Here is a 25520-nt window from a genome sequence, read left to right as displayed (position 1 = left end):
CTCGTTTCGGATGTGCGGATATCTGTACATCCGCCGCCCGACAAGCAGCCATCCATCCGTCCGTACATTCAACTGCACTGCGCGAAAAGCCTAACAACACTTGCAACAAAAATATTCCAAGTAATCAAATGTTCTAGTACCATTATACCATTTATAAAATATATAAGTAAAGAGTACATATTAAAATTAAACTAAAATATTTGGAACTTGAGCTCATGGAAAATGTAATTACAAATTGTAAATAGAGCACCCATTTTTGCCAGTGTTCCTGTCAAAGCAGACACCCAACAATGCGCTGTTCATCAATCCATGCGAGTGGACACCAGGATTTCCCTGGCATGTTGGATTGTCTGGGCTCCTGCTCCCAATCCCGCTGCCATCTTCCCGATCCGCCAGCCATCCAAATTGCCATCTTCCCGATCCGCCAGCGCCGCCCCAGAAATCGGGGATCGCATCGCCGTGTGGCGAACATTGAATCGTGATTCTTCGTATGGCGTTCGTTTTTCTGGCGAACTGGCGATCGTCGACAGCTTTCCGAATTTTCAGCTTTTCGCCGACTTTTCACATAAAAATCATGTAAGGCTGGAAAACGGCGACAGTTTACTCACGGCAGTCGCGAACTAAACGCTGCAGGCGAACCAATCCGTTCACCCAAAGATTTCAAGACCACACATATAACCAGAGATCGGTTGCGAAATTCTCGAGAATAAACCAAAGAATTCGTGGAGATACAAATCAGAAATAGTTAAAGAATAAACCTCGAGAAACTCCGCCCTGTGACTTACATTTTTGTTCAAGTGCCCCTGTGCAATTTCCGTGTGATCTGCGTGAAGCATCGATCCCTGAACCCAAAACCCGAAAACCCAACATGATCTGCCCGAAACGCACGTCGGAGCTGCTGGATCTGCACCTGGCGCCGTTTAAGGACAAGGATCCGGCCTGGGAGATTGGCGTCTCGAAGATCGCCGGCCGCGGAGTGGTGGCCACCAGGAGCCTCAAGCGTGGCGAGATCATCTTTCGCGACAGCCCACTGCTAATGGGACTGGCTGCCCACGAGGAGGACTCCCTGAACGCGTGCAGTGTGTGCCTGAAAATGCTGCCGGACACGAGGTTCATGTGCCGCCAGGGATGCGGATTGCCCGTCTGCTCCCTGTGCGCCAAGAAGAAGCAGCACAAGAGCGACTGCGATCTGTTCAAGTCGTGGGGTCCAAATGAGCCGGACGTGGCCAATTCGGTGATCATCCGGCTGCTGTGCGTCGCTCGTGCCATCAATCTGAGCAAGGAGCAGCGGGATCTGATCTACTGCCTGCAGGCCAACCTGGATAACAATCATCGCACCGAGGTGCGCAATGCGGCCAAGTGCTTCAAGAACTTCCCCACCGACAAGAAGCTCATCGAGATCATGAACCGCACCGTCGCCGTTCTGCGGACAAATGGATTCGACAAGACCACCGACAGGACGAACGACAATCAGGAGTTCAACTACCGGGCACTGTATCCGCTCTTCGGCGTCGTCAACCACGACTGCATTCCCAACGCCTACTACACCTTCGAGGAGAAGACCAACAACATGATCGTCCGCGCCGCCGTCGACATACCCGAGGGATTCGAGGTGACCACCACCTACACCAAGCTCTTCACCGGCAACATCGCCCGCCACCTCTTCCTCAAGATGAAGAAGAGCTTCACCTGCAAATGCTCCCGCTGCTCCGATCCCACGGTGAGTTGATTTCTACCTTACATATTTTATGTTAAATACTTAGTATATCAAATAGTTATGTTAATTGGGGAGTCTTTGGAGCCATAAACTAGGATCCTTTCTATTAGATTGCAATTTAGCCTCTAAATTGTTCTATTATTTTGGTAATTACCACAATTGCGTATATTTCTGGAAGAACATCCACTTGGCCACTTGGTTGTTCCATAAAAAAAAACCGCCAGTGATGATCGATGTTCCAGCTGAATAAACTATTTAACCAATTGACCGAAGAAATAATCAAACATCTTTATAGTTTCGCCGAAGGCGATTTGCTGTTTGAAGTGCGTGCCTGCAAAAGATTTTCCAAATTTTAATCAGTTGATTGCCCAGTTCTGACTGATGATCGATCAAAGAAGACAATTTTGCAAGTTTGCTGGATTTTTGCTTTTTTTTTTTTTGATTTTTGGCGCAATTGTTTCGGGTGCGAAATGCTTTCATTTCGGATTTCCTGTGCCCATCAAAATCCATCCGCAAACAATTAAAGACTCGCGGCCAGATCGATTTGGCCCGCTTATTATTACAAGTTGTGGATTTGTGTTGTTCTTGGCCATCGATTGATTTGCTCTGATTTCGCCCCATTCGCACGAATTTCCCACCGTTTTCCATTTTCCATTTTCCAGGCGCAACAAGTGGCAAGTGGCCACACAATAACAAAGCGTGGCCATAAACAACTTTGTTTATTTTTAACGGGCCGAAAACAATTCAATTAAATCACAAATAAATAGATGGATTCCAAAAAGCTTTTTAATTCGCTGCCAGTCCTCTCAAAATTTTTGCATAAATTCGAAAAAAAAAAAAAAAAAGAAGAAACAATATCAAAATCAAAATTCTTGATGTTTTCTGTACGTGGTTATATGTTAACTTGTGGCATTTGGTTTTTCGCTGGCATTTCACTGCTCATATTGATTTGATTTTGATTTCTTATGCTTTCGCCGCTCATTTGGAATTTTGTCACATTTTTGCCATGTTATTCGATGGATATTTTTTATACGCCTCGTCTCGCATCGGTTGTTGTTCTTTTTGTTTTCATGTGCATATAGAAACAGATTTTCTTGGCCATGGCCACCACATATACCGCCTCGGATCGTAATTCCCCATTTGACATTCGCCAAGAATGCGAGGCGCAACTCAGAGGCCGAATAATGAAAACTACACGAGAAACCCTTGGAATCAGTTTAATATAACCATAAAGAGACTGTGGAAGAGCTTGTTTCGTTGTAAATACAAAAATGATATAAGAAGTAGTTGAATATTAGGTCTCCATTTCATTTTGCCATGAAAAATATATCATCTGTTAAGTGATTTCCACTTTATGTAAATAATTCCATGTAAATAATTCTTATGGCTCTCTGAACTATTTAAGTATTCTCAAGTATCTAAAATAGCCACTCTGTTGCTAGTCGCCTGCCCTTGACTGTGTGGCACGTGTGGGTATAACTATAAAACATATAATTTGAACTATGGTTCAGCGAACTCCCGCAAATGGAATTTATTTATATATTATATGGCTTCCTCCGATCCAAGTGCTCATCATTCGCCATCCGTTTCGATCTCGATCTCGACACCGATCTCGTTCTGGATCCGAGTCCCGATTACAATGGGCAACAAGTTTATTTTGCTAAACAAAAAATATTGAGTAAACGTCTTCATTTAGTGTGCATATATCAAAACTGAATAGATTTTCCTGTCTATAGTGCAGTCTGCGGATCGGAACCATTAATTATCCAACTTAATTTACGACCAAGCAAATTGGCCAAACGAATCGGATTCGGAATTTTATGGATATGACGTGGCATCCTTAACAACCTGTGTGTGGTGGATATTTATCGATCGCACGAGCGCATATTAAAACGCACACGGAGCGACAAGTTTTCTTTTATTACTAATAATTATATGTGTATATGTCAATCTAGAAAATCATATATACAAATGTATATATGTTACGCAGCATGCTCATATCGCAGATACACGGCGCGATCACTTGTTCAATCCGATTTGGGATTATTTTTAGCTGGAAACGGAATCGCAATCGCAATCGGAATCGGAATCGGAATCTCAGAAATGCGAAAGCGCTTTTCATTAGCCGAGACATTTGGCCCCAATGATTCACCGCCCAAAAATCCCCAATGTGTTGTGCCAGTTCGCAAAAGTGATCGATGGGCTGGCAAGTGTGGCGATAACCAATTACCGATTCGATTTGATAATGATCTGTCGATCATCAGCTAATGTGGTCATAAATTTTCAAAGCTACATATATCCCATATCCCCTATTTAAAGTTAAGCGTAACCTTCTAACTCTAACTATGAACTATCCTTTCGATTCGCAGGAGAAGGGCGCCTTCATCTCGGGCCTCTACTGCCGGGACACGAACTGCACGGGTCTGGTGGTGCCGGAGATCTCCGGGCTGCCGCATCCCAACTGGAATTGCCTGGAGTGCAAGCAGAAGTCCACGCATGCGCAGATGATGAAGTCGCAGGACTTCGCCAGCGGCGCCATCAATGCCAAGGCCAATTCAAATTCGCTGAGAACACTGGTGCAGTATCTGAACGAGAAGAGCGACAGCTTCATACCCAGCTCCAACTACGTGGTCATCGATGCCAAGATGTCCGTGCTGCAGCGGCTCCAGCAGGGACGCGAGGACTGCTCCGAGGAGCTGGCCCACAACACGCGCCTTCGCTACAGTCGCGACATCACCCAGATGATGGACAAACTGGGCCTGGGCGACAGCCTGCTCCGCACCCACCTGGAGGAGTTGCTGCGCCGCGAGGAGGAGCGCCGCGCCAAGCGGCTGGCGGATGAGGCCGAGAAGCAGCGCAAGCTGGCCGAGCTTCAAGCCAAGGGCGCCGAGGCGGACAAGCTGCTCGAGGTCCTGGAGAAGGAGCAGGCGGAGCAGTCGAAGGCCGCGGGCACAGCTGATCCTGGCACGGCTCCTGCTCCTCCGCCGGCGGCCACCGTCGAGTTGGCCTAGATCGATGGACCGACCGCCTTATGCAGTCACCTGTTTCAGGACTCGAGTACCTGGCTGAGTGGGTTCTGGGATCGCGTTCCCAAAGGATGTTAAAAATATGCAGCTGAATATGAAATGTGGAAAAGTGAATACTCGAATCCGGAAAATCTACGTGTAGTTCCCCAACAGTCCTTTTGGCCACCCCTCCTAGTTCTGTGTTGTGCGTACTAAACTAAATAATCGTATCTGTATTTGTATTTATTTATTTATAATAAATTAAAAACTATACTCGACGAGTGCTAATTCCTTGCAAGAGTGTGCCAATGAACTGTCTGCTTTGGGGCTTTGGAAACGTTTTGTCAAAACGCTTTCTAATCCGCATAGCTTGAAATATTTTTGAATTTATAACGAATACATATAGCAAGTTGAAAAAAGCACGCGGATTTTGATTTTGAAAAATATAGGAACTTTTTTTCGCATGTGACTGCTTGAATAATATATTCAAAATGGCCATTAAAAAGTGCAAGCTTGTAATTACTCAGCAGGCGACATTTATGCGATCGTTATTGTTTAAGGATCGTGAAAAAGCAATTCGGTGAAAAGGCGAATGGCGAGTAATTTTGTGGGCGAACACAGGAAACTATTCACCAACTTTGTGCGCTTTATTCATAAATTTCTAGCCATTTAATTCGATTTTTACCGCCCGGCATTTGTTTTATTTGCCATTAAAAGTTGCAGTCGACTTTGGGCGACCGTTAAAGCTGGCGGTCGTATCTATTTTAGATCGCCTTCGCGACCGCCTCCCGCTTTACGATCAAGTATATATATATATATATATGTGCATATATAGCCAGATTCAGATTGAGACTCACAAGTTGTACGTATGTATGTAGGAACATAAAGAAATACGCGGTACACCAGTAGTTGTCTAATGCGAATTGGCCATTTGCCGCCTTCAATGTGCAATATTCAATATTAAATTGGATTTGATTCAGTTTTGCCCCAGTAAATTGCTCATTAAATCGAATATCGTGTACATGAAATGAATAAAATAAATCTCTCAGCGCCGCAACGGAATCATTCGAATCTTATGGATATATGTAGATATACATTCTTGTTCAGTTCGGCTCCACCTGTCTCATCAATTTGTTCGAGAGTCCTCCCCCTTTGGTCGATGTCATCGTGTGATCTTAATAGATGGCCGCGCGAAAAGATATAGTAAGCCGATATATATTGTATAGTGTAGCTGCAAATATTTGTATTCCCATCCCATCCCATTCCATCTCATCTCATCTCATCAGTAGTATCTAAATCTGCAATAACAATAAAGGATCGGCGAAAGCGGAGCACATCCAAACAAATTTGAGAACACAGCAATCATAAATAAAACCATAATAAAAATGCTTATAAATTATGCTGCATATAGCCGAAAATAATGACCCAACGACGTGTATCTATCCGTCGATCTACCTCTCTATCTGCCCGACTATATATCTATATGTCCAAGTATCAGCTCTTTATATCTACATATATCTGCAATAGTATCTGTATCTGTTGCTACTTGTCGCCAAATGAAAGGAGCTTGTCGCATGTGGCTGTTCTAATCACAAATTGCTTTTAGCCACCATGCCAGCTTCTCAGATCTGATGGGATGCTTAATGAGGTGGATGGGCAGTCGGTGGCACGTTGATTAATGGCACGCGTTTTCCATTCACAAACACCGCATTTGTCAGCCTTGGAAATACCCTGTAAAACGAGTTACATGAAAGCATGATGGTACTGCAATGTGTTTGATTGTAAGCAGCATGTAAGGAAGCTTGTTACATTACAAAACAAAACTAATTAGCTGATAGTTTAATTTTTTGCACAAAAACTTGCAAAAAATCGTAAAAATAGAATCTTCATTTTTGAACACAGTTCGATTGGGAACTTAAATAATATAATATTCCATACTAAGAAATATAGAAATTTTAGAAATAAGCGATTTTAAAATTGTAATGTTTTGTAAAAAGTTTTGGGCTCTACCAATGCAGTTCTGTGTCACCTATCTGCAATCTAATGGATACTTCCGAACAGATAAGCGCATATCTACGTTTGAGGTAACCAAAGAAGATATATTTCCCATGAAAAGCACTATTCAGTGAGATTGCTTGAACGCCAGACTAACGATATAGTACGGATCAATAGGAATCCAATCGGGTGACCTCGTTCTCCGTTCTGGTCGCACACCATCCACCACCCACCAACAGGTGTCTGTCGATCTAGGTGTACAGTTGTATATGTCCAGCCCGGTATCCATTTATCTGCTCCAAGTGGCGGCCATAAATATAATCCGTCGCTGACGCCGCTGCGCGCTGACTGAATTGCAGGCAAACGCTTTACATATCTGACGTTAATCTCACGGATACACGGATACACGGCTATATGGATACACGGATACGTAGTTGGGTAGATAGGCAGCTGCGCAGATACACTTGTGCAGTGTGTGGACAGAGATATGTGGTATATCTGGTATATCGTGATAAGAGGCCCGATGTTATCAGCCTGCCTCTCCGGTTCTCCGATTCTCCTAGTATTCTGGGTCTGGTTCTGCTTCTGGTTCGTGTGTGCTCCATATGTGTGTGCAAGCGACCATTATCTAAACGGTTTTCGGGGTTTGGTGAATGATGAATGCCAGCGACTAGACGGAGCGCACACAAAAATTCCAAGCGTCCAGTGAACGGATACGGATCAACTTCCCCAGTTAGCCATCTAGTCGTCCATCCAGCGCACATCCAGCAGAGACTACACAGCCGGATAGCACATCGGTATTGCCAGCTAGATGGCAACCTCAGCGATTGGCGGGGTGGGCGGCGGCGGTGGTGTCGGATCCGGCGTGGGCGTGGCTGCCACCAGTCCAGTGCGACGTTCCACCGCCAGAGCCACCGCCGGAATCCAGAGACGCAGGGTGGTCAAGAAGCACATCCAGCAGAAGTACATGCTCTGCGGCTTCGCCATACACGTAAATACATCGTAAATACATCTTCATTGTGAATCCCGCCTAATCCCGTCGAGATCTAGGCATTCCTGGCCACGCCCGCCTATCTGTACGGGAACGTGGTGGAGTCCGACAAGGATCTGGTGCTGAGGATCTGGCCGGCGATCGTTTACCAGGCCACCGGGGAGCTCTGCCGCTCGATCATGGAGCACTTGGACACGGAGTACAGTGGCAGATCGAGGGAGACGACGCAGTACCGTAGGGTCTTCCTCCTGGCCACGCTCATCGCCTGCGTCTCGCTGATGATCAGTGGGATACTGTTCTCCTCCGCCTGGATCGTGGTCACCACCACCACGCAGGTGGTGGCCATTGTCTTCTACGGCTGCTTTGCAGGTAAGTTACCTGGGATTCCGTTTATGCGTAACCAGCTTTTGCCTAATCTGTCATCTGCAATCTACCATCCAAAAAGGCGGGAATCCACAAAAGAAGTCGCATAATTCGTACAGTTGTGCTTATAAACTTAGTTGTCTGCTCAGTCTAATATTTGTAGTGCACTTTTAAGGGAAAGTTTTGCATATTTTTAAACAATATATGTTAAAATACGACAGCTTCTTTGTGCTAATAAGCCGCTTATCGTATATGCAATATATGACGTATACGTACATTGGTGGGCGGCATTATCATGCTGCACGCCTTATCACTCCGTTTTTGTTTATGTATACAAATGTTATTCGAATTCTTTAATTTCATAGTTTTAAGCAGCTATGAGTTAGATTAAAGCAACATATAAAAGTTGTAATTATGATATACGTATGATGTTAAACAGTAATTATGATATACGTATGATGTTAAACAGTAATCAAACTGAATATAAAGTTAAAATTCGAAAGAATTTGTTATGTTGATATCAGAAACGCTCCATATTTAACACTACTTTCAATCCCTTGTCCCAGGTATCGGCTCCAGCTTGTACCTGTGGAAGACGCACGTCATCCTGGAGGCAGTGCGTCCGCGGGAGGACAAGTACGTACGCAAGACGATCCACCTGTGCGGCGAGGCCTTCTGCCAGCTGTTCCTCTCGTTCGTGTTCACCAGCCTGCGCACCCTCTATGGAACCGCCCAGTCCATCGTGCTGATGTCCGCCCTGCTGGTGAACCTCATCCCGCTGAGCCTGATCATCACCAAGCATCGCGAGGATGCCTTCACCACGAAGCGGATATCGGTGATCAAGGCGGAGACGGGATTCGCCGCACTGCCGCTGCGAGCCGCACTGGCGGCCAACTTGGTGGCAGATCAGCTGGACGGATTGGACACGCACACCTGGCGGAATCCGGCCACCACCGAAAATGCCACACCTAGTGCAGCTGTCGCCGCCGCCGTGGTGGTGGACACCCACAGCAACTACATGCTGGCCACCGACGAGGCGTACGTGACGTATCTGAATCCCAACGGGGTCGAAATCATGGAAATCATACCCGAGGAGGATGAGACGGTGTCCATGATGCGGTCGAGCAATGCGACCATCGACAACTACGCCATGTCCGCCTCGCAGACGTCGCACAAGTCCCTGTCCAATGGACGTCTATATCCACTAACGCCCCAGCATCCTTTAGCCGCGGGAACGGGAACCGGAACAGGTAGCTCCTCACCCCTACCTCCCGACTATGCCAACCTGGTGAGTGGATTATGGTTTTCTAAACAGCATTGGTAATCTCTCACTCTTTTCTAGCGCCGCATCCGGCGAATGTCGCGGGCGGTAACCACGCACCTGTGGTGGAATCTGCTGGACAAGATCGCCATGCCGCTGCAGCAGGCGCTGCTGGTGCCGCAGCTGTACGCCACCACGCTGCTCCTCTCTGCGGACATCTTCAGCTACGTGATGTGCCTGACGGTGCTGCCCGGACTGGCGGTGAGCCACCATGCGCTGAAGAACGCCGAGATCCCGTTCCTCTTCTCGCTGCTGGCCTTCCCCTGGATGTGCTTCTCCCTGATGACTCCGCGCTTCGGGACGAGCCTCTACAAGCGGAAGCTCCAGTGGCACACGCTGGGCAGCCTCTGCAAGTGCCTGGCACTGATCTGTGAGTCCTCAATCAAGCATACTCGGAGCCATCAATAGATCCATCTCTGTTTTTCCCCCCCAGTCATCAGCTTCTCCACCTCCAAGCTGCTGCTTAGCGTGTCCGCCGTGCTGCTGGGATTCGGCCAGGTGGTGACCGCCTTTCTGCAGGAGCTGGTCTTCCAAATGGGCATGACGCGAGCCAACTGGACGGCCATCCGCCGGCCGGTGCACTTCACCAACGGTCTTCTGGTGCTGCTGTGGGGCGCGTTGGCCCACTGGGTGGTGGAGCGGTACTCCTTCCAGGCCACCGTGGGACTGGCCGGCGCACTCTACGCATCAACCTCGCTGCTCTGGAACTTCCTCTTCTTCTGCTGCCAGGGCAAGGATTGAGGGGATTGAAGAATTCGCGCGGTTTCACGCACCAAGGCATTCTGCACTGTTTCCGTTATCTCTGCGTGTGTGTGTGTCTGTTTGTGTTTGTGTGTGTGTGCTGCTGTAGCTGACGTTGTTGTTGTACTTGTGCAGTGATATTAACAAATAAATATACAAACTATAAACTAGCAGAGCTCGATTTAATCCATAATTCATTTAACAATAATTTATCCTTGGGATAAATTCTGGGAAATATTGTCACAATATACATACATATACATTATTCCCGGAATCTGCGCATATGCAAAATAAAACTTCGAGACTATCCCTCAAGTGCAAAAACATTATTTTTAATTTTTAGCTTTAAAAATTGAAGTTTGTTTTGTAAAATTAACCGCAATCGTTATTTCTTCAAATAATTTTAGGTAATTACATTTGCTGCGTGACAAGAGCTGCCTGCTGTGATGAGCCAACCCTCAAACTCCTGTAGGCAGACATCGATAGTTATTTTGGCATTACACAGCAATCGATTGTACGGTCATACTAAACCAGCACGCCAAAAAAACTCAGAATTTTCTTTCTTTTTAAAATTTTCTTCCAGTCGCATTGCAAATTTTTCCCAAGTCATATTGAAAAGTGTAAAGTGCTTATCAGCTGGCCAAGCGGTAAGTGTTTGTTGCAAGGGGCGAGTGCAGGGGCATACAGTGCGCTGCAGCTGCAGCATTAGCGGGCGGCATTTTCCGGCGGCCACAAAAGCGGCAAAAAGAAAAGAAAGCAAAAAACGGCGAGAAATGCGCAAAATCGGGATTGCGCTTTACCGGCTCGGGTTTCTTTATTGTTTTTCTTGTGATTCTTGTGCGCGATTAAATTATTCGCATCTAAATTTTATTGCAGCTAAGAGCAGCGGAAGCGGTAGCGAAAACGCATGTCGCTGCCTACCGAGGACGCCGATTTGTCCACCAGATCCGCACACGAATCCGCATTCCGAGTGGAAAGCAATGGGTCGCCAGTCCGAGTAGTCGGTTCGCCAGCAGGCCAGCGAATTCCGGCGTCGCCAGCAGCACATCCAACCGAGATTCAACGCGTCTCTCATGCGGACTCACGTTGCAGCACGACCCCAAGTCGGGGCAACTCGTTGGTAAGACAGAACAGATCGGAAGAAGCAGCAGCCGTTGCCGCAGCGGCACAGCTCCCTTGGCAGGAGAATCAAGGACACACGCTATTGTCGCCATCGCGGGGCAATTCGCTTGGACCGCACTTGTTTCCAGCTGAACCGGCATCCGCCACTTCGACAACCAATGTGTACTCCTCGCCTTCAGGGGATTCACGATTTGCGTTCCCGAACCAGAACTACTCGCCGCTGCTGCCGCGGTGTGTCGCAGTTCCAAATCAGCATTACTCTCCAGCTGGATCGCCTTTACACCGTCTCCAGGAGCTGCAAAACTGTCAACTGACGGATTCGCCGCTTAGACTGCGTTTCCCCTCCCCCTTGCTAGGCAACTCTGACGGGCCACTGTTCACGCCAAACCAACTAACGCCCAACTCCAATCGTAGAGCTGATTTACAGATTGAGTTTGAGCAAAACCACCAGCTCACATATCCCATACAGCAGGTCAGCCCGCAGCGAGCATCGGCCAACCAGCAACAAAACATTCAGCTCGTATCGGAACTCCAGCCGCTACACTACCAGGTCCATGAACACCCGATTGTAACCCAGATCCAGGAGGAAACCCACCAGGTTGTCCCCGAAATCCAAATAAAAGATATCCAAGACGAGCAAACTTATACTCATGTTCAGAAACAAAACAACAACGAGTCTGATATTCAGGAGCTGGATCAGAAACTTGAATGTGTAGTCCCAGGACAAAATCACCCGATTGTAACTAAGGCTCAGGAGCAAAATGATCAGACTATAACCGAGATTCAGGAGGAAAACCAGATTCCTGTTGAAACTGATATACAGGTACAAAGTTCTCAGATTCTAACCGAGATCCAGGAGCAAAATCATCAGACTATAACAGAGATCCAGGAGGAAAGCCCAATTGTCTTTGAAATCCAAGAGAAATATCTCCCGTTTGCAGCTGAAATTCAGGAGACAGACCAACAGACTGAAACCGAAATCCCAAAAGAAAGTTTTCAGCTAGCATCTCCGGTTGTAACTGATATACAGGTAGAAAGTCATCAGATTGTAACCGTGATCCAGGATGAAAATCTAAACTTCGCAACTGATAATCAGGAGCAAGATTTCCAGACTATACCCGAAATTCAGGAGAAAAAACAACAGATTGTAAGCGAATTCGGTCAGGAACACGTCCAGCAAACAGCTGAAATCCGAACGGAAAGTCTTCAGTTCGCATCTGAAATCGAGGAGCAAGGTCTGCAGATTGTTACAGAGATTCAGCAACAAAATCATGAAAATGTAACCGAGGTACAGGAGGAAAGTTTCCAGTTTACGCCTGATACACAGAACCCAGATCAGCCGACTGTATTTATTGAAATCCAGGAGGAAAATCCGCAGTTCGCATTTGGTAATCACGAGCAAGAAGCGCAGGCTATAACCGGAAATAAAGAGGAATACCACAAGTTTTCGCAGGAAAATCTCCAGTTTGTAACTGACACACAGGAGCACGTCCAGCAGACAACAACCGAGTTCCAGCAGGAGAATTTCCAGCTTACCACTTATACCCAGGAGCAAAGCGAGCTTCTCACACCGCAAGACCAACAGGAGGAACAACTGGAAGAGCCACAAGACCCGCTTGCTATTGAGATCCAAAAGCAAAGTTCGCTGCTTGCATCCGAATTTGAAGAGTACAACCGACGGCTAGCGGCATCTGGGTTTCAGGAGGAGGACCAAGAGGATTATTCTGAGATCGAGGATCAACAATCTGAGGAGGAGGCGCAGTACGACGAGAACTTTGCTGGTGAATCCTTTGGAGATCAATTGGAAGTATCATCGGAAAACAGTTCTGAGGTCGAACCGGTGGACGAGATATACGAGGTCCAACGGGAGGGAGAAGTGGCTTATCAAACAGGTCCTACTGAAGGCCGCCAGTATCAGTACTTTGGTTTTGAACGCGAGGTGCCATTCCCTCCTCCTGAGGATCGACCATCACCTACTCCAGAAGATATATCAGACTCCGCTTCACCTGGGCATGGCGAGCACCTAGATTCGGGCAATCCCAGCATCGAGTGTATTCGCAAAACCTTCAGACTCATTCGCGATATCTCCGATAGTCTGATTGCCGATCCAGAGCAACCCCAAGCCGAAACCCACCGCCTGGCCATTTTCCTTCTGCGCCAGAAGCTGGCCGATGTATGCCAAAAGGTTCTAAGCGAAGCTATACGCGGTCAGGCCACCGAGCAGAGCATCTCCCTGCTCAGAGAGATCTTCGTGTGCGACGAGCAAACTAAGCCAGCGCAGCAGCTATCAGGTCGACGCTCCACGAAGCCAAGCATCAGCCAGCAAGACATTTCAATGGGCTTAGAAATATTAAAAAGAATCCGTGACTTGTTATCCGGTTGGTATACTTCCAAAGACGGTGAATCTGACACCGGCGAGAGCGGAACGGGATTCGAGGCTCGAAACGGAAAAGGTCGTGGGTCCGACCGCCAGCCGGAAAACAGTTTTTCACCCCGGAAAAGACGGTAAGCTTCAAGGTCTTGCCCACATGTGAGATCTTATGTTAGTTTATTTTATTTTATCAAAATTAAACAAAAAAAATCTTTGCGCCAGAAAAAAAAGAATTCGATTTGACAATAGAGTAAAATAATCAAAAATATTAGGCATATTTCTTGTTACTCACATGTAGAGCCTGCCACTAATGGTTTTACTCCTCTTACAGCAACCAAGAAGAGAGCCCTCGTCTGATCAAGTATCGGCGTGTGGACAACAGCTTTCCCCGCTACATAACGAATGAGACTGCTGAGGACCTGATTCCCAACAAGTCCATGGCCGAGCGGGATCAGCCACAGAGCTCGAAGCGGCTCTCAATATTCAATTCGCCGGTATACACGCAGCACCGGGTGCGCAATGAAGCCCCCTACATACGCACCCCATTTGACCTCTCAGACGATGAGGAGCCGTCCCAGACATTTGCCAACGCTGGGCCATCAGCCAGGCCCCTGACTTACTCGGATGCGGTGCGTCTAGGTCAGAATGGCTTCGGCGAGTCCCGTGTAAATGGGCACTCCAACCATACGATGCGCAGAGCACCAGCTCAGGTGGAGAAAAGCATTCTGACCCACGAAATGGAGCGCATGGAGCATGAGCAGTATATCAACCTTATCCATACCGTGGCCCACAGTAGTTCCGTGAGCAGTCGCTTAGTCAAGCCCGGAGCCCCGCCGCCGCTTCAGCGGATTGATTCCCAGGCGGCAACCTGGAGCTCCGTACTGCGTGGCAACCAATCTCATGTATCGAAGTCGCCGTCACTAAGCCATGCTAACCGTGAGCGTACAGAGTACGCCAAATTGATTGACCGTAAGGCGGAGCAGGAGAACAGGACTCCGGTATCGCCGCAGCTATTGCGAAGCCCTAGCAATAGCGCCGCCAGCCATGCATCCACTATTTCCAGCAGCGGATCCTCCTCCGGAAGTTGCTCCTGTTCAACTTGCTCGTCTTCTGATTCTGATGCTCAGACCACTTCCGTTACTGATGGCTCGGAGGACAAGAAAGCCAACGAAGCCAAGAAGACGTAAGTGCTTGACATCCAAACGAAACACCCTAATGAAACATCCTGATTTTATCATCCATTAGTGTCGCATCACAGCCGTTAAACGCCAAACCCACCCGGCTCACCAAGACAGATTCCTTGCACCGTCGTTTCGCCAGTTGCGTCTACCTTAAGGATGACTTCGCGGAGCAATTTAAAGCAAGAGCGGCGCGACGTCAAGAGGAATCCAAACATCTTCTTGGACTAGCTGAACAGCAGTAAGTATTTGCAGCACTAAAAGTAGCATAAGTGGCAATAGACTTTTTTGTTTTCCAATTTCAGGGCTAATCAAAGCCGAGATGAACGCCGTGCCTATGAACTGAAACTGCGGGAAAACATATTCCAATATCGCATACCCCACAAACCCATTTTTGTCATCGGACCACTGGACAGCGCAGTCGAGAAGAAGGTGACCAAGCTCATTCCGCTAACAAAGGAGCTTGACGATCGCTTTTACGACATGACGGACAAGGAAAAATCAGTGGTAGGCATATGAATATATTGATGCGTACTTTACAATTATTCACACAATACAATTTTATTTCAGGAACTTATTTTTAAATTCAACTTACACATAACTAGCGAAGACATACGCACTTTTGTTGATGGAGAATGGCTTAACGACGAGGTCATCAATTTCTACATGTCCTTGCTGACAGAACGCTCGGAGAAGCGAGCTGGCGAACTGCCCGCCACTTACGCCATGAACACATTCTTCGTGCCCCGCCTCCTGCAGGCTGGGCATGCTGGCGTTAAGCGCTGGACTCGCAAAGTGGACTTGTTCAGCAAGGACATAATCCCGGTACCAGTGCACTGCAACGGAGTCCACTGGTGCATGGCCATCATTCACTTGCGCAACAAGACCATCCGTTATTATGACTCCATGGGAAAGCCGAACCAGCCAGTCCTGGACGCTCTAGAGAAATATCTGCGCGAGGAGTCACTAGATAAGCGCAAGCAGCCGTTTGACACCAGCGGTTTCGTGATTGAGAGCGTGCAGAATATACCACAGCAATTGAATGGTAGCGATTGCGGCGTCTTCAGCTGCATGTTTGCCGAGTATATAACGCGTGATGTACCGATAACCTTCTCCCAGTCGGAAATGCTTTACTTCCGCAAGAAGATGGCTCTGGAGATCGCCGACGGAGAGTTGTGGCAGTAAAGGCGTCCAAACACACTGCGACTCATTCAAGTTTAGAAGAAAGGGGGACTCCAGTTCTTTATTTATTATTATAAATCTAACAGAGACACTCCAAACATAAATTCGCAACAATTGTTTAGCCATCCAACGATCTCGGTTACTCGATAGAATCGAGATGGCTGAAACATGTGCTGGTGCATAAACTCGTTCTCACATTCATATGTAACAGAGAAACTAGTTTTTCAATAAAATGCTACCAAGTAAAAGCAAAGCGAAGAAGTATGTATTAATCGCAGAATATCCTTGAGTTACATTTAATATTCAAAATAGAGCAAAATATGCACTTTTAATGTCCAATTCAATATGTATAATGTACTATTCTTAACTCTTAACTAGAAATTACTCGATTTAATTTTTTTCTTAAATTTTCTTGTGTTTTCTACAAATTGCTTTTTGTATCGTTTATAATTTGGATGAGAAAATCAAAGTCGCTGATAAATGAAAGCATACTAATACTACAGGTTTTTTTTTAAATTTACTTACGTTTGCTTTTTTAAGAAAAGGTCGCGATATTCCTATAAGCTAGGTAATTAATAAGAAAATCAATCTTAATTCAGTATTTTTGAAAATGTAGAATCTTATTCAAACAAATGCTGCTAGCTACTTGTAGGCAAATTTGGGTTAAAGGTATAAGTTTTGTTTTTGTAAAGATTTTCTTAGACTCTTCGAATGTAGTAAACCTTTCTAAATCTAAGGTACACAATGTAATATAATTTATTTTTGCAGATCGAACTACAAAGAAATATATATTAAACAAAAATATACGAAAATCGATAATGCTTTAATACCGCCCATGGGGAGCAGGATATAAAGGGGAGAATGCTTTGAAATTTCACATGGTACACTCCAATCTCGCATGAAACATAATTGAATGAGTTGAAAGCTTTAACTTTCTGTAAATTCTCCTTTAAACAACTTGTTTTAGCTTAGCTATTTTGTGTTGTATGGTGAATTTGAAAATAGAAGCGCGCTAAGGGCGAGAAAACAGTGTGACCCTGGCAACGTGCGGAGCAGATAGCATAACGGCATTAAGGAAAGCTAACGGTATATCGCCAATGTGGCCACCCCGGCTGGCCAGTGGGACCAGGCCGCGCAGGAAAGCGGAAAGCAGCAACTGGGAACACGGCCCGCGGAGGAGCAGCAGTTGCGAGAGAGGCGCGCGCGCGGTCACAACTGGGCGACGGCAGCGTTTGGGGCATGCAAATTATGCCAAATAGCACCATCGACGGGAGCGACACGAGCAGTAGCAGCAACGCCAAAGCCAAAGCCAAATCCAAAGCCATCGCCAGCGCCGACAAGCGACCACAAAATGCAGCAGAGCACCGGAGCGCCGACGTCATCCGCGGCAGATAGCGGAATGGGTGCGACGGACCTGGTGTCCAGGTGCGGTGGCGACGGCGGCGGAGGTGGCGGGAACAGCTGCTCCGGCGGATCCAGCGACCCAGCAGCGGTGAGCGGAGTTTTTCCATCGAGTTTTCTAAAATTTGTTGGTTTCTTTTTTTTTTTGTATTTTAAAGTGTTTGTGCGAGCCAGTGTGTGTATTTATGGTTTGTTTGGCCTGGCCAAAAATTATATAACTTTAAACGGAGGCAGCGCACGCTTAGTGACACCCCCTACCCTCTACCCTACCCAGCTCCACCCCCACCCCCACCTATTCTCCTCCAACAACACCACCCATTTCACTCCGCTTCTCTGCAAAAACGTACTGAACTCGCACAACAACCGTGCTTGGGTGTGTGTGTGTGCGTCCGTTTGTATATGTATGTGTGTGTGTGTGCTTTATTTTCCATGCTCCTCGGCTCGTTTGTTGTAATTTTCCGCAGCTAGCGCGCATGCCACCCCCCGCACCCCCGCGCTTATTCACACCGAAAATATTTTCCAATTGGTCCAGATATCGCGAAAATGCCTCGAAAAGCCTTTTTCGAATTCTAACCCACAGAATCAGTAAACTTTTTTATATACTAGGAATATCTAGTAAGGTTGGTAAACCCAAATCCTCTCTTTTCAACCCAAAATCCTGTTTGAAAATGGTTTTAATACCGATTCCTAAGATACTAAGATAATGGGATACTTGTTGAAATAACCAAATTTGTTGGATTAGTAATATATTTTTGAACACTTTGAATACCTTGAATTGGAATTAGAAAATCACTTAATAAAACATCACTTAATAAAATCACTTAATAAAATCACTTAATAAAAACTGAATCTCTCTGAAGTACAGCTACTTGATTTATGAGCCCGACTAAGTTCTGGAATTTTGAAAAATATTGAACTGATGAAAAATATTCTCCGTGCACCGCTGCCTACACGTTTTCGCATTTATTTAGTTTTTCTCGCTGGCTTGACTAATTTTCGAAATGCGTGTGTTTACACAGCGTCGCTTGTTTGTTTGGTACTCGTTTTAATCATTTATTCGATTTCGCCATGTCCTTGTGGAATAGCCACCACCCACCCATTTCCATTCCCATTCAACCATCCACCTTTGGCCCATTTCCTTGGCGAGCTGCTTGCTTCCGGTGTCCCGATTCCAATCGCAGCACATATTTAATATCATTTCTGACGCTCGGCCAATTTCCCCCATTAACTTTGAGCTAATTAATTTTGGCCAGCTGCCGTTGGTAATGGTTACGTCAGGCGAGGCTCGTCTATTTTTGGTCCTTAATCCTTTGCTGCTTCGCAGCGCCATAGAGAACGAGCGAGAGAGGCTTTCAACTGGAGCGAGCGAGAGAGAGAGGTAGTGGTAGAGGGAGAGGGAGGCAGTGTCCTTGCCACCCCCCCAGATATCATTCATATTATCCTGCCACGCAGCTCCACCCGCTACCCGCTACCCGCTTGGCTACCCAGCTCAAGGACTTGTTTATTTATAACTCCGGCTCATCCAGTTTGTGATGCCAGGCGAACCGCATCCATTATTCAGCCGGATCGCATAGTTTCCGCCTTAATTCGCTGCGCCCCATATCGTTCGTCTTTTGTTTATTGATTTATTCAGACGCCTTCTGTTTGGTTTTTCATTTCATTTCTATTTTTACCTTTATTTTTAGCGCTTTTTCGTTGTTGTGCATTAACCAAACCGAACACCCGACCCGAAAACTATAGCCAGGTAAGGGCTGCCGCTCCATTTGGGCCCCCACTCCCTTCATTTAAGAGGTGAAACCACTGTAGTCCTGGGATGAAAGGAGCAACACTTTCCTGCGAAATAGTTTCAAAAGGCACAACATAAAGGAATTTATTAAAGAAACATCCTATTATTGATTTACTACCTTTAGAAAGAGAACTGCAGGGGGTAATTATTATTTTTCAACTATCAAATGAATTTGAATTAATTCACCCAATTATTAATCAAAAGATATCTCCGTCATAAAAGTTTCCGTTTCAATTTCATATGGTATTTCGCACATCCAAAGTTTAGTACGCAGTGGTTTTGCATCACATGAGCACGATCCTAATGACCCCTTACTCCTTGCAGATTAACACAACAACGATTAGCTCCAAGCAGACGGATGCGAGGGAGCCGCAGGAGGAGCAGGTGGCCATCCACTACCTGGCCAGCTTCCACGAGCTGTGCGTGGTGACCGCCCTGCTGCCGCTGGTGACGCTCTTCACGTGCTTCGTGACCGCCTACGTCTTCCAGTACGACGATGTCCACGAGACACATTGCCGCGTAAGTAAATGGGCTCGGGGGGATCCAGAGGGGATTCAGGGCTATGAATGTGCTGAACTGGGCGCGGCTAACTGCTTCAAATCCAGTTAATCCCGTGGCCAACAAATCACTGTCATCCCCGCGGACTGTTCGCTGAGATTGGAGACACGCAAATCCACTTTTCCAAACGATTCGGTCACAAAACGCATGGCGGTTTTTATTTTCCCCAGCGGTCATTTTGATTAATGTTTTCGCCAGAGGTTTAAAACTCAATGTTTTATTATTTGTTGTTTATAAATTATTTACTTTGTGACCGCGCTGTAGATATAAAGGTATCTTGCTTATTTTGCTGTGAAAAGGATATATTCCTTGCGCAAACTAAGTTTTCTTTAATAGATTTATATGTGATTATTGATATTATTTACTCTTATATTGATTATCTGTATCATGATTCATTTCCTTTGGCTGTATTGAGAGTAAATTCCATCCAGGTTGAGGGTATCTCCTACTTAGTCTTAACTCTGCAAACTGGCTACTAATGATGAACCCGATCTATATTCGTTCACAGGTCTACAACATTATACCCTCGATAAGTGCAATTACCGGAGTCAGTCCGCAGCGCTACTTCTGGCGCTTCAGCATCGCGCTCCACATCGGACCGCGGATCCCCATCGCCTTCGTCTACAAGAACTATTACCGCTCGCAGCTGCGTCGGATCAGTCCCGCCCAGGTGCCTCAGACCAGCCTGCTCATCACGCTGATCCTGGTGCTCAACTGCATCGAGATCGCGTCCCTGGGCGGCGTCACCTATATATCGAATCGCGAGAACTACCGTAGGTTCTGCCCATCCTTCTCCGCACATCTGATTGCTCTAACCCTCGTCTCGTGTATCTCTTCCAGCCGTTCACGAGCGCATCTTCATCACGTTCATGATCTGCTCGCTGTGCTACATGCTGGCCACCATCAAGCTGAACGGGATCCTCAATGCCGGCCAGGAGCTTAGCGAAAAGCAGCGCCTGTCCATCAAGTGGAAGAAGATCCTCTTCGCCGTCTCCATCTTGAGCACCGTCGGCCTGCTGGTGTTCTTTGCCAAACATCGCTTCTACTGTCACGACTTGGGTGGGTATTTAATGTAGCTTGTGATACAGATACAGATAATAAATATCTATACTCTACTTCCTTTGACAGCCTTCAGTTGGTTCGCGTTTTTCGAGTACTTGATCGCCATCGCCAACATGCTGTTCCACTTCACCATCATCTGGGATTTCCCCTCGCAGTTCATGATGATCGTGCAGGGACCCCGCGAGAATCTCGCCCAGTATTTGAGCAACCGGCCGAAGGTGGACTAGATTCAGATCAGGACGAGATGCCGCCAGCACGCCACTTCTCCAGTTTACAAAGCGTGTAATTCCCGTGCGAAACGTACAATTAACGAACTTCTTCAACTTTAAAACTAAGCGCTTCCATACCGATCAACCATAGCAAACTTAGCCTTCTTCTATTTCTTCGATTCTTTTTTTTTACTAACTTATCAAAACAAAACCAAAAGCGAAACCGAAACCGAAGCAAAATCCAGCGATAAGGAATGTAACACGATACGAATCCAAAATGTTCCATAGTTCCACGATTAATATAACTATTGAATTTAACAATTATGTAAAGAAATTTGCCAGATTAGAGGGCATAACGTTCTAAGTACACATTCTAAATACGTGAAATAAGTTACATAGGGATTAAGTGCACCCAAAACAAACAAAAAACCAAAACCAAAACCAAAAGCAAAACCAAAACGAAATCAACCAATACCGAAAACCAAACAAATGGATCGCAACTCGCCAGATCTCATGTCAATTTCGAATCGAATCCAAGGAGCCAGCAATAGGCGACCAGTTTCATTTGTTAGGCAGTTAAGTAAATAGAAGTCGCATTACTTACCACATAGTACATATCGTTTATACAAAATGATGATAACGAGCAGCGGGAAATAGCCTATGTACTTGGGACCGGCCCTATTGGCCCGCCCCAGAACAAAAATAGAACAAGGACATGATTGTAATAGACGGTAATCAGACAATAGACATTAAGCTGCGACATAACTGCGGGCAACGAACAAGGACCTTCACGGATTCCGATTCCGAGCAGTGATGAAAACTATACTCCATAGCTTCAAAATCCATCATCTGAATGGATGTGGAGGTGCTGCAGCTTCTGATGCTCAGCTCACGTTGTCAGATGGTCGGTATGCATAAGTAAATGTAGCCAGTAAACGTAAACAATTGTTCTTAGCCAACTTTAATAGTGAAATGAAATTCGACGGACGGAGCAATCCGCAGTATTCGCAGTTGCTGAGCGATCGGGTGAAAAAACTAGAAGCCCATAGGTAACCGAATTGTAAACCAGATTAGGGTCTTTATATATTTTGCAGTGACGGAGATGCGTAGGTGTTTTCTTTCTACACAAGAGAATTTAGTCGAAATCGAGGAGAGTTCAAATTGATATTGCTACTTGGTTAACTTTGTACCATACACAGCTGCGTTAAGCGGATGGATGCTTTTATTCCATAAGTAGTATTATTTCTACCGTTACTATTATTATTATTATTATGATGGCGATTGTGCATTGTACGAGTATTTGCGAGAGAGAGAACGATCGACGTTCTAGGTAACACAATACCCAACTAACGTAGCTAAGCCAATGAAACAATTGTTAATTCTCACACAATAACGATATACGAACGGATACTCACTTGAAAGTTATGTAAACGCAAGCTCACACCCACTCTCATGCGATTTGTTATGCAATAGTTGAGTTGCCAGTTGCACCTCGCGATCGATCGATCAGATATATATTTGAATTATTGTTAATGCTTACACGCCCTGCGTTTGGCCCACTATATATCTCTATATAGCTATAGCTCTGTCCCGCTCCGTTTCGATTTCCGATTATGTGCCTCTCTCTTCCCCTCGCCCAATCCCCCCAAAGGATATGTACTTCCAGTTGCATCCGATCCGGGTGCGGACTATACTCATATATGTATACATATGCGCTTTATATATACCGCTCACCGGCTAATCTCCAATTATTTTTATCCGGCAGAGAGCAACAGCTCCTAGGATGGTCACTTTTTAAAATGCAACTTTTTACCTTTGCATAACTTTATAGGCGACACAACGTAAGAGAATTAATTAAAAAAAAAAAAAACGAAAAACAAAATTAACTATGAAATATGTAAACTTTGTAGCTTCCTAATTTGAATAAAGATTAATACAACTCACACGAATTGCGATTCATTTCAGTAGAGAGTTATCATCGTCTCCTCATTTTGGAAGCACTTAAGTATATTTCTCGTTTTCACGTACTTTGTTAATTATTTACAATTTATAGTAGGGCATTACACATAAGTGGTTTCTCAAGGTGTGTGAGATGTAACATATAATACTAGCACATATATATAGGGCCACGAGTCAATGTTCCAAATGCTGCTCTCTTCAATTTGTGTAGGCAAACAGTGGTCAAGGTGGAGTCAGATTCGGGTCTGGGTTAGGTACAATACAACCCAAACAGAAGCGTGTGGCCAGGATCTGTATATATGTACATCTATTATATGCAGGCGGATGCGTGGGAGGGAGCATGGTGCGGACGATGGGAGTGGTTGGAGTTGGGGGCATGCTTTGTGGGCGGTGTTAGCGTTTGGCTTACAATTAAAATTCAGTACGAGTCTAAAAGCTACGGCCGATGTGTGAGTGTGAGTGTGTTTGGGTATGCAATGCTTAACATAAACACCTGAATAAAGGTGTGCGGCATCTCCGTGTGCGCGTGCCGAGGGGCTGTCCTTATGTCTACGTGGTTCTTGCGATTTATTGTTGATGTTGCTGTTTGCTGTTTCTGTTGCTATGTGCTGTGCTGGCTGTCTATATCTAGTCCGGCAGGTCGATGCTGACGAACGGTACCACGGGCTTGAGGATGTCATTCTTGGCCCCCTTCTTGCCCTTCTTCTCGTGCTTGCCGAACTCGTGCAGCTGCTCGCTGGCCGCCATGCTCGTCGACGAGGACGCTGCGTCCAGTGGCATGGATTGTGCGGCATTGCTGTGGGTTTCCGGATGGTAACTGATGTTGCCGTACTCCTGCAGGAACGGCATCGCAGATAAAAGGAACTGGCTAAAGGACTTGCGGATGCCGAACCACCACATGTTGCCGCCCTTTGCCGAAGAGCTGAGAATGATTAGCGCCATAATGGAGACCAGCAGGGGCGAAAATACCACGATGTACGGGAACTTCAGTTCGCCGTCCAGCTTGTCGCAAATGACCACCTGGCGGAATAGTTGGTTTAGTAATGCAAAATCTTTAAGGGACTGGATGTGCACTCACCTGAAAGCAGAGCAGTGGAAGCACCGTGCAGATGTTGCCCACCGCTGCGTTTAATGCCGCCTTCTTCTGCTGCAGCGAGACCTCTGGCGTACGCATCATGATGCCACAAAAGATGATGTTGTACAAAACGCTGACCAGGCTCAGGCATATAACTATCCACATGGGCACGAACACCACGTCCCAGTTCCAGTAGACAAAGCGATCCAGCTTCAGCGGCAGTGAGACAAACTGAAGCGCGTTGACCGCCAGGAAGAGCTCCAGTTCGAAGGAGCGATCGTGCTTGACGGCCCACACACAGGCGCCCACACTCACCACCGAGCCGAAGATCAGCGGAATGAAGACCAGCACCCACAGATGTCGGTCCGAGGTCAGCTTATCGCAGGCCAGCAGCTCAAACATCAGCAGGATCAGGTGCAGGGCCAGCGAGATTAGCATCGCTTTGAACTGCGTGTAGGCGTCGCCCTCGAGCCGATAATGTGGATACCGACACCACACAATGGCGCCCACGATGGCACCCAGGATGGCGGTGCATTTCCATATCCACAGTGGTGTGAAAATCGCCCAGTAGGGCCAATCTGGAATAAGGCATTCGATTAAACTAGGTTACGCCAATGTTATGGTTAATGTTCCTACAACAAATTTATCTACCTCCTTTACAATTACATGATTGATCTTAGTTACTTTACTAAATAGCTGTAGAACTGATGGATTATACTAAAATTCTCGTTAAATGACTAAATTTGGATGACCCTCTCTATGGTCAGAAAATGGAACTGCTATCACAGCAATCGCTAAAGCCAATCTTAGATATGCTAGTTAAACCGTGTATAATAGAGATTTGGTTTATTATGATGAGCGATGGTGCAGCGTCCACATATTTTTCTGTGGGTCGTATAAGACATCGTTCAACGGAAAGCCAGTTGTATTTTGATAAATTCTTGTGCTATTATTATTTTGGGTGACGTTGCGTTTTCGAGAGATTCCACAGAGCAATACCCACCTATGAAGTTGTCCAGGCGCAGTGCGAAGAGCGTGACAAAGGTGAACAGGCTGCAGTGGACGATGAATTTGCTGGAAGAGAACATGGCGGATTAGGGATTGGAACTCTCACGCGATCCGGGCGTCCGCAGTCGGAGGCTTCTCACCAGGGATTGAAGTCGCGGAACAGAGACTCCAGGTTCATGTTGCTGGGGACACCATAGAGCTATGGCAATGGCGAGCGCGACACTGGACACTGCTTGGTACCTGGACACTAGTTGCTCGTGGGCACCCGCCGCACTGCGTCCGCTCCTTGAAGCGATCAGCGCCCGTACAGGGATGTGTGTTTTGGTGGAGTGGGGGGCAGTTGGTACTGTGCGTCTGGTGTCGATCTTTCACCCCTTTCCCTACTTATATTCTGTTCTTTGTTTTATTTACACACTTTTTTGACTGGCATATCTGTCTCGAGATTCGATAACGATAATTTCTGCCTGGTCTGGCGG

At 46.3% G+C, this 25520-nt stretch overlaps 5 protein-coding genes across 6 annotated transcripts; 4 read left to right on the top strand and 1 right to left on the bottom strand.

Moving 5' to 3' along the window:
- The first annotated feature begins 588 nt into the window (after positions 1-588).
- Positions 589-4995, top strand: LOC120456564 (SET domain-containing protein SmydA-8). Its single transcript, XM_039643445.2, has 2 exons — positions 589-1720; positions 4087-4995. The coding sequence occupies exons 1-2, from the start codon at positions 869-871 to the stop codon at positions 4726-4728; spliced, it is 1494 nt and encodes a 497-aa protein (XP_039499379.1). The 5' UTR covers positions 589-868; the 3' UTR covers positions 4729-4995.
- A 2323-nt stretch (positions 4996-7318) lies between these two features.
- LOC120456829 lies at positions 7319-10289 on the top strand. The gene is made up of 5 exons (XM_039643877.2): positions 7319-7708; positions 7768-8077; positions 8638-9359; positions 9414-9762; positions 9826-10289. The coding sequence occupies exons 1-5, from the start codon at positions 7529-7531 to the stop codon at positions 10131-10133; spliced, it is 1869 nt and encodes a 622-aa protein (XP_039499811.1). The 5' UTR covers positions 7319-7528; the 3' UTR covers positions 10134-10289.
- Positions 10290-10639: 350 nt separating this feature from the next.
- LOC120455448 lies at positions 10640-16244 on the top strand. Its single transcript, XM_039641654.1, has 6 exons — positions 10640-10780; positions 11010-13760; positions 13958-14809; positions 14872-15045; positions 15110-15311; positions 15375-16244. Exons 2-6 carry the CDS (start codon positions 11041-11043, stop codon positions 15987-15989), a joined length of 4563 nt encoding a protein of 1520 aa, XP_039497588.1. The 5' UTR covers positions 10640-10780; positions 11010-11040; the 3' UTR covers positions 15990-16244.
- A 903-nt stretch (positions 16245-17147) lies between these two features.
- On the top strand, positions 17148-22945 carry LOC120455302 (post-GPI attachment to proteins factor 2-like). Of its 2 annotated transcripts, XM_039641342.2 has the most exons (6): positions 17412-17478; positions 19073-19131; positions 19498-19692; positions 20240-20504; positions 20572-20790; positions 20860-22945. In XM_039641342.2, the coding sequence occupies exons 5-6, from the start codon at positions 20601-20603 to the stop codon at positions 21018-21020; spliced, it is 351 nt and encodes a 116-aa protein (XP_039497276.1). In that variant the 5' UTR covers positions 17412-17478; positions 19073-19131; positions 19498-19692; positions 20240-20504; positions 20572-20600; the 3' UTR covers positions 21021-22945. The 2 variants fall into 2 exon arrangements, with proteins under 2 accessions (XP_039497275.1, XP_039497276.1); XM_039641341.2 differs by lacking the exon at positions 19073-19131 and having other exon boundaries at positions 17148-17478.
- Positions 22946-22974: 29 nt separating this feature from the next.
- On the bottom strand, positions 22975-25496 carry LOC120455299 (transmembrane protein 185B). Its single transcript, XM_039641339.2, has 4 exons — positions 25185-25496; positions 25040-25110; positions 24040-24614; positions 22975-23981 (listed from the first exon to the last, which is right to left on the bottom strand). Exons 1-4 carry the CDS (start codon positions 25220-25222, stop codon positions 23589-23591), a joined length of 1077 nt encoding a protein of 358 aa, XP_039497273.1. The 5' UTR covers positions 25223-25496; the 3' UTR covers positions 22975-23588.
- Positions 25497-25520: the final 24 nt, after the last annotated feature.

Source organism: Drosophila santomea, chromosome X (genome assembly GCF_016746245.2).
Source record: "Drosophila santomea strain STO CAGO 1482 chromosome X, Prin_Dsan_1.1, whole genome shotgun sequence".
In the NCBI taxonomy this organism is placed as follows: domain Eukaryota; kingdom Metazoa; phylum Arthropoda; class Insecta; order Diptera; family Drosophilidae; genus Drosophila; species Drosophila santomea.
The sequence above is the reverse complement of the archived record's forward strand: the minus strand, read 5'-3'. Positions and strand labels throughout refer to the sequence as shown.